This window comes from Streptopelia decaocto, assembly GCF_964273445.1.
Source record: "Streptopelia decaocto genome assembly, chromosome: 2".
Lineage (NCBI taxonomy): Eukaryota > Metazoa > Chordata > Aves > Columbiformes > Columbidae > Streptopelia > Streptopelia decaocto.
In genome coordinates, this window is record NC_138655.1 from 50,438,289 (window position 1) to 50,453,745 (window position 15,457).

The 15,457-nt window shown below is 39.2% G+C and overlaps 1 protein-coding gene across 2 annotated transcripts in view; it reads left to right on the plus strand.

Annotated features, from left to right (window-relative positions):
* Positions 1-11,237, plus strand: part of ROCK1 (Rho associated coiled-coil containing protein kinase 1) — an 86,909-nt gene extending 75,672 nt beyond the window's left edge. Inside the window, exons 29-33 of one of the 2 annotated variants that reach the window (XM_082046137.1) lie at positions 1,858-1,946; positions 3,633-3,711; positions 3,830-4,091; positions 4,854-5,061; positions 9,734-11,237. In XM_082046137.1, coding sequence (XP_081902263.1) covers positions 1,858-1,946; positions 3,633-3,711; positions 3,830-4,091; positions 4,854-5,061; positions 9,734-9,737 — 642 coding nt within the window. In that variant the 3' untranslated portion in view covers positions 9,738-11,237. Of the gene's footprint in view, positions 1-1,857; positions 1,947-3,632; positions 3,712-3,829; positions 4,092-4,853; positions 5,062-9,733 lie in introns of those variants that run through there. The other variant, XR_014183389.1, reaches the window with a different exon arrangement.
* The last annotated feature ends 4,220 nt before the right edge of the window (positions 11,238-15,457 follow it).

Consider the following 15,457-nt stretch of genomic DNA (forward strand, 5'->3'; position numbering starts at 1 on the left):
TGGTTTAATTCCTGCCAGAGAAGCACTGAGGTGCATGTATTGGGCCTTCAGCTGCTGAATTCCTTCTTTGAAGTACTCTGTTCTTCCATTGGCTATAAACCTGCCACCTGTTGTAGCTTGCAGAAAATAAGTGTTAAGCTCTGCCCCACTTCAACTAATGGCTGCTTAGAGTGTTCTGCCAGACCCTCAGATGAGAGGCAATGCGAGCAAGCACCACACTGAAAATACTGCTTACCACAGTTTGGAACCTGGGGTTTGGTACAGAGACCTCAAACGCTTTTCAGTTGGTTTCTGGTTTCTTTACATTTCACTTTGTCTCCCTGTTAGCAGAACTGCAGGAAATGTACAGGGCCAGGTCGAGAATGTTCTTGGTGCCATATTTGAATAAAACCCTGATAAGTGTTTGGATGTGTCTCACAAAACACACCTATTTGTAAATCTATTCCACAACTTGTTCTGTTTGATAGCTAAGGCTGCTTGATTCCTGTTGTTCCAGAAACGATTCTCCAGGTTTCTGTCAGACTTTTGGCAGTGTCCATTAATGGACATGACTCTGCCCAGGCACAAGTCACATGGCTTTATTCTGCTCTGGATTATCTAAAATACTGCATCATTTTCCTGTCAGAATAGCTCCAGCAGCCTTTTCTGGTTGTCTTCTAGAAATAGAGATTATTCTTGCATCCTCTTATGATTAAAACTTTAAACTTCTGATAAATGTAGCTTCTCCAGCAAAAGACTGCATCTGAGGTTCTTGAGGCATACCCAGTATAGGCCTGCTTAGTTCCCTCAAGACACATGGCAGTTACTCCATTCATATTTTCCTAGTTTGAATAATAATTCTTGCACTTTGAAGGAATTTGAGCTACAGATGGATGCCTCTGTCATAAAATAAGTCATGCTGATATGATTCCTTAAGCTAGCTGAAGTTCAAACCAGTGAGATACAGTAGTGAAACGCCATGTTGACTTATGTGGACAGCATTTGGGAATCCTCTTGGAAATGGGGCCTGCAAGTCCACTCCCACTCTAAAACTCACAGTGCCTTATCAGTAGCTCTTGCTTATTCCACAGTACCCCACACATTCTGGAGTACTCCACTTTTTCAGTGGCATGGGCTAGGTATCGTATTTTAAGACGCAGATTTTGAGCAGGAATTTTTAATACACTTGGGAAGAAAAAAAAAAATCAGCACATTACCAAACGTTTTTGTTCTTTAACATCTTTGCCACTCTGGAAAAACAGTGTAGTTTGACCTTTAAAAAGAACATAGCAAAAGAATGTCCATTTCTTTTCTTCTGCAAACCTTTCTCTTATTGTCTGGGTGTATTCCTAGATGATTTGAAATATGTACCAGGTCTCTGTTTCTGCTGATTAATTTTGGCTCTTTATTTTACTAGTTCATTAAATTGAAAGTGTAGGAAATAGCTGGAGCTGTGCCAATCTCTTTTAGTCTACTAGTAGTTTCGTGCAACCTACCAGTGAGTCCTGCAGGTCTCTAAAACTAGAGAGGTTGTTTACAACTTTACCAATAAGTGACAGATTCTGCACTCTAGGAGTTTCTCAGAGATACAGTAATTTCCATAGTAACATGCCATTAGCAACTGAAATTTGTGAGTTCATGTACAAACTTCCAGAGTCATCATAAGCATTTTGGGGTGCTACAATGACAATTCATTGTCACTGCAGCTTGTAGTATTGCACAGCTGTCAGCAGTATAGTTGCCTGCTTAAATATCTCCCGATACTAGTTTAAAAGCCTTAGTTTACTCAAACTTTTTATGTGCCTATGGGAGTACAGTAGGATAAATGTTGCTTTTCAAAATGCAATTTTAACTTGGTTTTACCCTTTCTTTCCTCAGTACGTTGTGGTAAGCAGTAAAAAGATACTGTTCTACAATGATGAAAAGGACAAGGACCAGTCTAATCCATCCATGGTACTAGATATAGAGTAAGTAAAGTTAGTGTTAGTTTTGGATACAAATTGGCAAAAGAGCATTATGTATGAGATAACTGATAACAAATCCAGAAGTTTGGGAAAAAAATTTTTTATTCACATACTAGTTGGAAAATATCTGTTTATCTGTATTCCAGGGTACTGCTAACAGGAGATAGTATTTGTCCTACTGCTGCTAAAAGTTAGAGAAAAAGTTAAATACACAGTAGTGTGGCACTGTCTGTAGTCACTGCTCTGAATTTAGAGAAACGAAGAGCCATAATTTAGAGAAACGAAGAGCCATGTCTTGTTATGACAGTGAAAGGTCAGAGACCATGGAATCTGCATATTATGCTATCTCTTTTTATGATTTGGTGTAACGACTGTTTTTTCCAGTTGCTTCAACAGCTGCAAACTCTTCTCTTTAGTGACCAGTGACAGAACCTGAGGGAATGGCAGGAAGATGTGCCAGGGGAGGTTCAGGTTGGACATTAGGAAAAGGTTCTTCACCCAGAGGGTGGTGGAGCACTGGAACAGGCTCCCCAGGGAGGTCTCACAGCCCCAAGCCTGACAGTGTTTGAGAAGAGACTGGACAACACCCTCAGACACATGGTGTGAACTGTGGCGTTGTCACGTGCAGGGACAGGAGTTGGACTCTATGATCTTTGTGGTCCTTCCAACTCAGGACATTCTATGATTCTATGCTTTCTAAGGCAGGGCATGATAGTTGGGGAACTGGCTGTCTGACTTTAGATCTCATCCCCTTGCTTCATACTTCTTTCTTGTTGTCTGAGAAAGGATCAGTGTTGGTCAAGCCCAAAGCATTTCTAACATTTCCAGATGGCTTCTGTTTAGAGTGACAAAATAAATGAATTGTGATCCCTTTACATTAGTTATACATGAGGAAAATTGTGTCAAATACCACTGAAGCCCATCACTGATACATGACTGTGATGTTTGAACAGCTGATTGAAATTATGGGACCTTATAGATTAGTAATTGAAAAAAGGTTTTAAAATTCATGAATACGTCTATCAGTAACTAACAAATACAGTAGTCTGGAAATAATCTCAGACTCAGGAGGTGCTTAAGCTGCCAATTGCTTGTAAGAAGGAAAAGAATTACTTTCTATTTGAGCTGTTCCTTTTTCTCTTTTCATAAACATCTGTTACGGCAACTGTTGAAAACAGGATGTTGGGATAGATGGACTTACAGGCTTGAGGCTTGACCCAGTGTAAGATGACACTTGTTCCAATTTTAATAGCATTTTGAACAGCTGGTGCCCCAGATTATCTTTTGTGATGATAACATGATTTAGTAAAAAACAGAGTGAGTAGTACTATACTTCATATGATTATTTCCATCCAGGGTTATCAATCAGCTTTTCTAGCAATAATCAGTTAGACCTCCTGGTGTTTTGAGGAAGAATTTGAAAGCCTTTTTCACAGGTAAATTTGCCACAATGAATCTTGAGCCCATTGTAAAATAACCTTCTTTCCATGCTATGAAATGTTTTGGTCTTACTTGGATGGACAAGATCTATACTGTTTATGAATGAATTCCTAAAATCAGCCTTGAAGTATATTGTATTGTATTGCTTGCGTAAATAAGATTTATAAGAACTTCAAAGCACTTTGATAACTATTTAAAAAACATATGTAGTGTTTCAGCATTTTTTGATTAATATTTCTTCTAATCTAGTAAGCTCTTCCACGTCCGGCCTGTAACTCAAGGAGATGTATATAGAGCTGAAACTGAAGAAATTCCTAAAATATTCCAGGTAAAAAGAAGTGTATTCTCATTTCTACTTAATTCTGTGAAAAAGTTTGATGGCTTCTTTGAAAAGTGTATAAAAATATGTAGTGCTTCAGCAATAACACAGCAGTATTCTTTTTCAGATTCTCTATGCTAATGAGGGGGAATGCAGGAAGGATTTGGAGGTAGAACCAGTACAACCCACAGAGAAGACAAATTTTCTAAACCACAAGGGCCATGAATTTATTCCAACATTATACCACTTTCCAGCCAACTGTGAGGCCTGTGCCAAACCTCTTTGGCATGTCTTTAAACCCCCTGCTGCCCTAGAATGTCGAAGATGCCACGTGAAGTGCCACAGAGACCACTTGGATAAAAAGGAGGAATTAATTGCACCATGCAAAGGTATGCTCATGCTTTTTTTGCGTTCTATGTTCTTTGCATGTTTAGCCAGACCTGCTGAGCTATCAGAGGCAAATAAAAGCACTTCAGTTTAAAAGTTTTATACTCTTCAGTTTTATGATTTTTAGATGTTAAAGGTACTGTTAAAATAACAGATTGTTAACACTGCTTATGAACAGGCAGTTGTGGCAAACCTCTGTAGGGAGGCCTTTGGTGGTGTGACTGATGTGGCTCTGCTGAGGGCCCTGAGAGCACAAGGGTCCCTAGAGGTTTGTGCCCAAGCACTGAACAGCTCTTTGGTTCCCAGACCATTCTCTCTTACACATGGCCCATGTTAAGGACAGTGCAATGGCCACGTCACCAAGCTGTGCTAAGACCTTTCAGAGTGGTTCTTCAGGCACTTCATGGATTGGAGTAAAGGTTTCCTCTCTGTGTTCCCGTGAGGCAGAATATTTGGGGTGTGTACTGTAGAATTCAGGCATAAGGCAGCCACGCAACTTTCCAGCTTATTAAGACTGTGATTAGTGTAAGTTTTCTCATTTCTGGAATATTAATGTTAGAATCAAGAATCTTAATGCAGTGACAAATATTGAAAGAAACTATTCATAATTTCTCCTGCTGTTTGTCTTGCAAAAATACATAAATAGTTCCCATACAAGTACATATATAGGTGTCATTGTTCTTTCCAGTGGCACACCTGTTATGTTGTAATTCTTATTTTGATAAGAAGTCCTAGTTTTCACTGAATCATCTTCCTCCTTTTAGTGAGTTATGATGTAACTTCAGCAAGAGATATGTTGTTATTGGCATCCTGTCAAGATGAACAGAAGAAGTGGGTAACTCATTTAGTAAAGAAGATCCCGAAAACACCACCGTCTACTTTTGTTCGTGCTTCTCCTAGAACTATGTCTACGAGATCCTCAGCAAATCAGTCATTCAGAAAAGTTGTTAAAAATACTTCTGGAAAAACTAGGTGAGAAACTACAAAAGCTGCATCTCTTTTTTTAACTAAAAAAACCTAACTCTTTATAAATCTTATATAATGTGAAATTGTAAAATAATTCCATAGTTATGATATTGAACTGCTGATCTAAATCTTTGGTCAAATGCTAAAGGAAGGAACAGGCAGAATCCTCCTGCTACTGTGGCAAATTTAGAGGTTCTTTGGATCCAGGAAGGTACTGCAGGAATGGCAGTGCCTGGCCTGCCAGTGCATGTGAGGGAGCTGGTTGCGTTTTTTCCTGTTTACAGGCAAGGCTCACTAGATACATCAGCGATGACTTTTAACTGCAAGGCTGATCCACACAGTCATTCATGCATTGACTCATAGAGCTTGTGTTAGCTAAAAGTCTTCAGCAAATGGGGGTGAAATGAGAAACGTTTGGTTTTATGTAATTTCTTTTGGTGTGAAGCAGTTTAAGTATCAATTCCATTCTTTCCCCCTGCTTACTTACTCCCTGTCTTCTCCTATCACAGCAGTTATTTTTGTAACCTGTTTGTGACCCTGTGTATTAACCAGGGCAAGATTTAAAATACACTTTTCAGTGCTAGGCTACTGTAAGCTGATTTTTAACCAGTGTTAGTTTTCTCATACAGTAGGCATGGTCCTTTCCCCCAAAATAACAAAGTGGATTGACAGTATAAAGTGGAAACTGATGTCTCAGTAGGGCAAGAGTCTTCCCAGATTGACAATGCTACCAAAATAAATGTCCTGCAAACATTTCTTCCATGAAGAGTAGAAAAAAAGCAGCATATCATGTTGATACTTAAAAGGACTAGGTAGAATGATTTTGATACCAAATGGTCATCCCACCATCAGTTGTGGAAAAAAACCCCAGAACTGGTAATGTAAAATTAATTAATACAGTTTTAAAAGAGTTTTAAAAATGTGAAATAGTGCTGGTCAACATTGTTTTAGCAAAAGAGATGTCAAATTAACTGAGAATCTTTTGATGAGGTAGTATTCTTGGACAGTAAAAAAACCCCAAAACAACCCACTCCCCCCAAACCAATGAGCCAGTGGGGCTGGAAAGAATTATTTTAATGCATTGTTTACATGCATCTTTAAGCTGTATTAATTGGAACAATCTAAAACACCACTTGGGAGATCATAGTCCTGATTGTACCTTTTAGAAATCATCCTCTGTTACTGAGTGTGCAGATGCTTCCCTCTGCCCTGCCAAACGTTAACTGTGTAGACTTCACTTTGTAAAGACAGTGCATGCTGCTTTATTTCACATTTAGATATTTAGAGTTGTAGACTTTATTTTCTTTTCCAAAGATTGTTTGTATATTCTGAGTATGCTTTCCTTTCCATTTGTCCTTGCAGGGTCCTCCGGTAGCTGTAGTTAACTAGATTTTTTATTAAGTTCTGTTGTAATATTTGTTTCCAATTTTTGAGCTTTACTGCAGTTACTGTAATATACCCCATGCTAGGGTGTGAAAGGGGAATTTGCATGTGCATGCACACAGAATTTAAAAAAAGTGGGGGGAGGTTAAAAACCTGTTCTAGGCAAAACAGCTCTGGTATTCAGATGTCTCATAGCTGTTAGCTTTTCAACAGATTTTTTTTCAGCATAACAATGTAATTTCTCAGGTTTTTCATTTCAAGATCTTAACTTTTTTCTAGCCATTTTAGAGCTAATTGGAAAAGCACAGAAGCTTTCATGCACAACGTTTTATGGGAGCAAATCCATTTTCTTAAGTCAATTCATTGATTCTTTTTCATTCTGTCTTAACAGAGATGCTGGTTTGGGGTTGCCTGTAGCAAGAACTAGTTTGCAGCTCACCTTTTATAGAACGCCCAGATTTACATATTTGAAAATTACAGTAGCTTTTAAAGGAATGGGTCTGTTTTGGGAGATAGATTATTCAGACAATTTCTGTTATTAATCCTATTGACATTTGTTGTGTGAGAGTGTTAGAGAATCATAGAAATACTCAAGTAGTGAGCTGGAACTTTTTAAAAAAATGAGAAACACCATCTTTAAAGCTCTTTTTTTTTTAAGGTCATAGAGATACAATGAGCCTAAGAGCTTACCAGCACCAGGAGGAGAGGTGCACATTCCTGCACTTTATCCTGTGTCAGCTCATGCTTCACAGATTACCACAATAAACTGATCCATTTTCAAGCAGAGAAATAATCCAGGAATGTTTTCACTAAAGAAAAGCTAAAAAAACCGAAAGCATAACAACAAGAAAACTCCAACCCTAACCCCACAGAAGAAAAGCATGTGGTTTTCTGTTGGCTTAGAAAGTTGCAATGGTTCATGGAAGAGTACAGAAAGCACCAGATTAGTCTCAAGAATGGAAGGCGTGAAGGGTGAAGACAGTCTTGTGCACTAGTGAAGTGTAAGTTCTGCTCAGCTGTTCAGGATACTGCAGCCTTGCATTTTCTCCATCTGCCCTTGTGTACAGCCTCTGTTCACACCTTTCTCCATCACCCAGTGGGATCTTCCAGGTTCTCGGGAAGAAATGCAGTTCTCTGGCTATTCAGAAGTTAATACCCACGTGGTATCTTATCTCTTTTAACTCCTTGAATTTTTCTAACAGACTGTGGTGTGAATCAGTTAACATTTAAATTACTCTTCTAGACTGAGCCCAAATCCAACAGTGAGTTTGATGACATAATTGATAATTGACCTTAGAAATCTTGCTTCTTAATGATGTTTAATACTGACATCACTTCTTAGAACATAAAATTAAAATACAGCAACTCTGTTTTACTGCTGCATATTTTAGGCACCAAGTATGGAGGAAGAAGCATACTGAGCTTAAGCCATTTAGAGAGGCACAGTACTTGACCAGCAGAGTGCTAGGTATGTGCGTGCTGCTGGCCTGTGGTGCTGCATGGAGACACATGCAGGAGGCAGGTGCAGCCCCCACGCCTTGCTGATGCTTGAGGAACTGCTTGGGCAGCTTTGTGGTGCACTCTGTCCCCATCAGACCACTGCCACTGGGTTGACTGGAATGTAGGGGGGCTTGTGTGGCACCTGCAGACCATTACAAGTGAACAATTAGAAGGTTTTGAGGAACGCTGAGCAAATAAGCATCAGAAAAAGGTCAGATAGAAACCTCTCTTTCAGGCTGTTCTACTACTGTGGACGTTTTGTGACTTTCTCAGACAAATTCGATGTTAGTTGTGGCTATGAAGTAAACAATTACTGCTGTGACGTAGTATGGCCAACCTGTGCCCTGATATCACATGCCCATCCTGTATGTTTAGACAGAAGAAGCATTGGATTTTAGGAAAATTCACTTCTGATGTACCAGATGTTAAACTTTAGATTATTAAATAAATTTACAATGGATCTTACATACTGAACACTTAACTGGTAATTGCACAGTAGCTGAGCTAATCTGACAACCTGTTGCTACTTAAATGGGAGGATTTTCCCTCTGTGTCTTCCTTTCCTGCTCTTCTGTCCTTTGATCCTGGGTAAGTGCTTGAAATGATCCATTTTGGACTCTTCCATGAAGGTCCACACTTTAGTATCCAGGCTGTCAAAAAAATGTAGACTAATTTTGCTGAGCTAGTGAGTGGATCAGCCTGCAGAGAAGTGCAGTGATGGCCAAAACTGAGGACAGGTAAGTAGGAGGGTGCTCCCCTGGGGTCAGGAAGGTGAGGAAGTGGAGGGAAGAGCAGTGGGCCCTTTACCATTCAGGAGACAGCAAATTGTTAGATCAGCTTCTGTGAACTCAAGACGTTGCACCCTGCAGTTCTCATCTTGACCTCTTTACCTAGATGTGGGACTAAGAGAAGCAGTGGGATATGGGATATACATGTTTAGCTTTTAGTAAGTGTATGAAAATTGTTCTCTTGTCAGACAGTACAGCAGAACTTCACCTCAGTGATGGAGTCCTACCATGTAAGCAGACATTCACTGTTTTGTCAAATGGATAACGGACTTTAATACATGCTATAGACATTTTTGGTACACTTCATTTAGCGTCTGATCCACGTTTGCAGTTGGTAGGCAGCACATCACTGGCTTCATAGAGTGGTGTATTGGACACATTAAAAGGAGCTTCATGTATAAGTTCATCTTAAGTTCTGTTCCTCATTTCAGTAACTCATCACAAATGAAGATTAATCAGAACTTCATGGTGAACTTGCTAGTATTTGCAGTAATGCTTCTGGCTCTTAATCTACACTTCATAGTTTACAGTATGCTAATTTATACACATCGTATCAGCACAGCTGAGGTGTTTTGTTTTAATATATTTGGACTTGGGCACCTGATCAAGTTAATGCATGTTTATGAGCAGAAAAACCTGCATCAGATGAGCTCTGGCAACTGCATGTGCGTGCTCTTGGACCTACAGAGAGCCTATTCTTCTCCTGCAAGTGAGAGGGTCACCTTGCATTTGCCATGAATACACCCACAATTGTTTACTTGTACAGCTGCAGTAATATCATAATCTGTCTGATCTCTGTGTTCATTTAATGTTGTTTGAAATTAAGAACAGTCTGTGCAAGACTGTTTAGGTATGATCTTAGTATTGTACCATGTCAATGTTTTTTTTTTTTTTTAATGTAAAATAAAGCATTTTCTTCACTGAAGCTCTTGGCAAACATGCTCTAGTGTTACGAAGCTGATTTTTTTATATGTGTTATTAATTGTCTGTTTTCTTCTTTGTTCCAGCTAACCACATGTACAGTGCTTAATGGAATGTCATGGGATGCGGTCTGAGAAACAGGGCTTTTTTTAACCACACAGAGCAGTGCAGACGGGCTGTTGTTCCTTTCAACATAACTATCACAGGCTTCAGGGTTAAGATTGCTATTACTGTCTCCTCCTTGCTTTGGCACAAAAGCACGCTGAGGGTGTTTAATTGCGGGTTTGCCTAAAGGTAGATTAGATTAATTATTACTATGTAATGCAAGTTAAAGCAAATAAAGCTTAGCTAGGTGTATAAAAAAAGGTGCTGCCTTTTTGGATTAAAAAAAAAAAAGCCTGTCAATCATGATGAAATGCAGCCAACTTTCTTCGTATCAGTGAAAGACAAGGACTATTTACCCCGTGAAGGGGATATTTATGTCAAGACGAGCATATGAAATGGAGTAGAGGAGGGTTTCTCAATGAGAAGGACTGCAATTGCTTTCAAGACTCCAAGTTGTGCTCTTGAAGACTGCAGAAATAGCTTAAAAATGAAGCCTTATCACTTGAACTTCAGTGCCTTCACTGCAGAGTTCTTAACAGCCTCAATGCTAACCACCCACTATGGAATGGATCAAAGTGTTAAATATTTTACATTATGCTTTACAGAATACTGATTCAGCAGGTTTGTAAAGGGGGGAAACAAGTAATTGCCTTTAATCTATGCATTTTTGCCAAGCCATACTGAATTATTTTACTATTAGAGGCATTAGAAACTAACAGTAAAAAGAACCACCAAGTTTGGAAGCGTATTTTGGGGTACATCATTTCTATAACTATGTAATGTATTGCCTTACAATTTTAAGTGATAACATACGTTAAGTTAACAAACATTTAAGAAATATATGCACTGTTTGAAATGTAAATTATTCTTAGAACACTTTTACTGGGTTTTACATTTTAGTGCCTTAATTTGAGATAATTGTATTATTGCCATGTCAATAAATGTAGAAATCTAAAACTAAACAAAGGAAACCTCTCAAAAACTACTGCATATCAGTGGTTTTTACTGAATTTTAATTGGTTGAAGTATTGTAGATGCTAGATATATTTTCTAAATTAAGTACAATCTTTGAATGAGAATTCCTCTTACAAAGAAAGACTGATTCTGGTTCTTAAGCCAAGAGATGTCTAGGCAATGCAAAAGAAAAAAAAAGGCATATAATGCAGAAGCTCTGGGTAATTCAGGAATTTCAGTAAATGCTGTCAGACTCTTGCTTTGTAGCAGGAATACATTCATGGTATGGCAGTATGGTTTGTTTTATTTTATTTCTTAACCAAATACCTCCTCAGTAATTTATAATGGCTTTGCAGTTGTGTATTAAATAAGAAGCACTGGAAAACTGATTCGTCCTTAGGACGATTTGCATGTTTCAAGTGGTATTGAAAGCCGCACTGATGGATATGTAATAATAAACATATCTGTTATTAATATGGTTAATGACTCTGTGCTCATTTAATGAGAAATAAAGTAATTTATGGAAAGACCCTTTTGAAAATGACTGGCATGGTGTTTTCTCCTGACTGCAGCTTATACACCTTTCTAAGCATTGAGACATTGCAACAGCTTCTAGTGCAAGGTGCATTTGCAACATAACACGTAGGGGACTCCTGAACATTTTTTTACTATTCTACATAAATAAGTAAATACTATATTAAATATTTTTTTTCATTCCCTTGCTCTCATGGCTTGCTGTACTAGCCTGATTTATATTTATTATTCAATCGCCACCCTGATCTTGCCTTGTGATTGCTTCATCCTCATGTTGCAGGTTTTTGCAGCTGCAGAAATCTCACTTGGGCGGAGAAACTCTGTTCAAAACACAAAAACCTGTGGGGTGGTTTTTGTTGGTGGGGTTTTTTTGTTTGGTTGGCTTTTTTTGAACAGCCTGTGCATTCCATGAAGCTGGCTGTCCATAAATCTCCCTAGGTAATCCACCAAGGCCTCTAGAACCATGGCACAGTAAGGACAAATTACATGCGAATGACTGCTATGTCCTTTGAAGGTCACAGAGCTGGGAAGTATAGATAAATAGAAGCAGGTGACGTGGTAATTTCAGAAAGTTCCTCTGTGTTGAACTTGCTGTATCAGAAATGTCAGCAATTTTCCGAGCTGTGGATGGAGAACACTGCAGACCACCTTCCAGATCGCCCGTCACATTGACTGTCAGCTTGCAAAGCAATACAAGGGATAATTATGACCTGCTTTGATCTATCACATACCCAGAGGGGAAATAATATAGTAATACGATTGAATGTGTCTTACTGAAATACATAATTATAGTAAATTTAGAGTAGTAGAAAAGGCCTATGGTCATGTCATTCTCCAGACCCAGATCAGGTGTTTGATTGCTTTTCTGCTTTCGTTTATGTGTAACTGGGCACCTCTACAGACTCAAAAATTCTTGCTTGAATAATTTCCGAATTTAAAAAAGTCATATCTTGTAGTTGCATATTTTATTAATCTGAAAAATTGCATAAAAACTGTTACGGATAATGACTAAGGGAAAGAGGGAAAGATTGTGGAAAAAATGCGCTAACTCTACAGATTGACACATAATATAATTTCCATAGCTTTGTAGCAATACTGAAATTCTGCTAACCTTTTAAAATGCCGATTTTGCTTGGGAAAGAAGCAGCAGGCATAATGAAGTGTACAATTACATTGACTTATATGTCTGAGATAAGTTGCAACTAAAATGCTGTAATAATAAAGTCTAGACATGAAAATTACAGTTTGCGTGTTCTGGTACACTGATGTTGGCACTTGTTTACTGTAAGCAAGGTGCCTATCTACAGGCACGGCTATACTTTGAATAACAAATTCAGCCAAATGTTTCTACTGCTAGCACAAATAATGTCTACAAGCTCAACTGTGCAAATAGATATTTCAAGGGAAAAAAAATAGTTATTAAGTCTTTAGCAAGCATCAGCTTTACCATCCAGAAAAAAACCAAACGTTTTCTGCTGTGTTTGCTACAGCTCCACTTTTTCCAGCTCTTGCTGCTTTATTTAGCTTAGCTTTACCCTTGTCACTAAGGATTCCTCTCACAGGAATATTTTGCCTACACTCATCTAATACAGTGCCAAGGAGTCATCAAGAGATGTGAATGTGTAAGCTATTAAGAGCTGGCATAAATCAACCTTTGTTCACATCAGTGAAGCTGTAGTTTTACACAGTTTGAGAAACTGGGAAGTCTAGATTCTTACATATATATTTTTTAAATTTGCCTCCACCTTTTTTCTATTACTGTATTAGGTTGAAATTTCATTAACATCAGTAGAATGCCAAAGTCTGCTCTTTTTCATTCCCTCTTCAAGCCTCCCTGTTCCTGCTGAAGAAAACAGGAAAAGAAAATGATAAAGAGTAGCCAACTGTCACAAAACAGTAGGGTAATAAGAAAAAGATACGGCCTCTCTCACAAGCCTGATTTAACAGCAGCTACTGAGGCTGCGGCCAGAAGCAAGTCAGCAATCAATGCAGTTCCTGGGAGAGCAGGGGCAACAGGTGCTCTGCCGAACTTCACTGGGAAATTTTTATCTACTAGTTACAAACATAAAACAGGCAAAGAGTTTTGTTCTATTTCCTTCCCCATAGTGACCCAGAATGCAAAAAGTTTGAAAAAGACCGAAATGCAACATATAACACTGAAATGGGCGAGATACTGTGTATGTTACTTCAAAGTCTCCTGGATTGCTACGTTTTTCTTTAACCTGCTATTACATTTTCTGTATCATCTATTATTAGAAGCCACACTTTACTGTTTGTAGTTGCTGTGAGATATGGATCAAATGTAGCCCTGGCTTTCAGGCTGGGAGTGCCTGGGCTGTGCCATACGCCAGGCGCTCAGGGCAGCCCTGGTGATCTCCATTGTGGCCTTGCTCAGCCCTACATGCTGCTGGGGGGATGGTGCACCCAGAGTTTTGTTCGAGTGTCTCATTTCTGTTCCTTGTTTTCTGGGTGCTCATTTGGAGACAGTCAAGATCTGCCATGGAGCAAAACGGAATCCTTACTTTTATAAAGAACTTTTCTTTGAGCATGTAAAGTACTGTAATATATCAGTACACTTAGAAAATCAGACCTAAAGCACTTAAATCTAGCATCTTGTTGAGTTTAATATGCAATTACCTGCAAGGCAGAAGAATGTGATTTGATCCTACCTGTGCTGTGAATACATGCTCATTAAATGGTTTAAAGCCTTAAAAAAGCCTTATTAAAAGGTTCAAAGATCCACAGAAAGGTTCCCAAGAATATTATCTTCTCCACAGAAAATAACACGTACGTTAACAAATGCATCTCCCAATATTTTGGGTGACAATAACACACCTTCCCCTTTAAAGAAACAAGATACATAAATGCAGTATTTTAATTCCTAAGACTCCGTTTATTTAAAATGAAGACTACCTTTTCTATCACAGATATCACAAAGGTGCCTTGCAAAGGAGCTTGCCTTGCTTTCCCACACCTTTCACTATATCACAGCACCTCCTTGTACCACCTGAGGGAGGGTACACTGACTACTTGTGCTCTGCAGAACTGAACCGTGGTAGATTTCAGTGTAAAAAAAGTCTTTTCTAAACAGATCTGGACTTAGTCTGCCCCATCTTCCAGCACTAATAAATCCTGCCAGGCCTGTTGGCCTGCACACAGTATTGTGCTAAGGATACAGCCCCAGCTTTTGGACCCAAGATGGCTTGCATCCTGTCAGCTCGGGTTGGGAAGCGGCAGAGCTCAAATGGCCTGTCAAAAGGCCACAGAGACACAGCTGGGGCAGCCTGTTCCACTGTCCCTGTGCCCCCGTGACCCAGTGTGGGGTTCCCTCAGGGCTTATCTTCACTGAGAAAAAAGATGCATTTAATAATGGTCAACCAATCAATTCTAACGTAGTCAAGGCAATCTGTACTTCATATTTATACATGAGGTTGCACTCTGTCTCTATACCCCTTACATTGGTTTGTGCAACATTCAAGGAAATCAGCACCTGTCTGTTGATCCCCTTCTTAAGACAAAAGGCACAAAGGTGTAATAGCAGGAGGAGGACTAAGCAATCTGTGTGGAAAGAAGAGGGAGGTCGGGTTCTTCACCGTGCAGAGGTCAGAAAGTTTTCCTGCAGATACAAACCCCAGTTCTTCTCTTTCAGCACAGCCCCCTCTAGTGCCTCTGCCAAATCCTGGAAACCAACGGTCAATTTCAAACCAAGACCCAGTCCTCTAAGGGTGAGAAATATATCCAGTGCAGCTTTGGACTGTAGAGCATTCAGTTTTAACCTAGGAGCCACGAATAAATGGCCTCATTAGAGGTCACTGTCAGTACTAAGGACAAACGGCTAGACTGGAGACAGCTAGGATCTGCTCTCACTTGAATAGATGGTCTACAAGATCTCGCCCTAGAACTGGATTAAAGCTTTTCTAGAAAGGTCCTTTAAGCAAGTAATAGAAGATTCATCACCCTTGCTGGTAAACTTTAACAACGCTTAAATTGCCTTTGTAATTGGAAACTCCATCTTAGTCACAGATAGAGCTTCATTTCAGCACACCAACCATTGGCGCTTCTCTTGAAATGTAATCCTTGTTCTCCAAAACTTCCTTTTCACATCTAGGAGCCTATGCTGGACAATAAATTCATCTTTTGTTCTTCTCCATGACAAAGTGAAAAGACTGAAATTTCTAAGCCTTCCATCTTAAGGCTTACATTCGAGCCCTGCATAT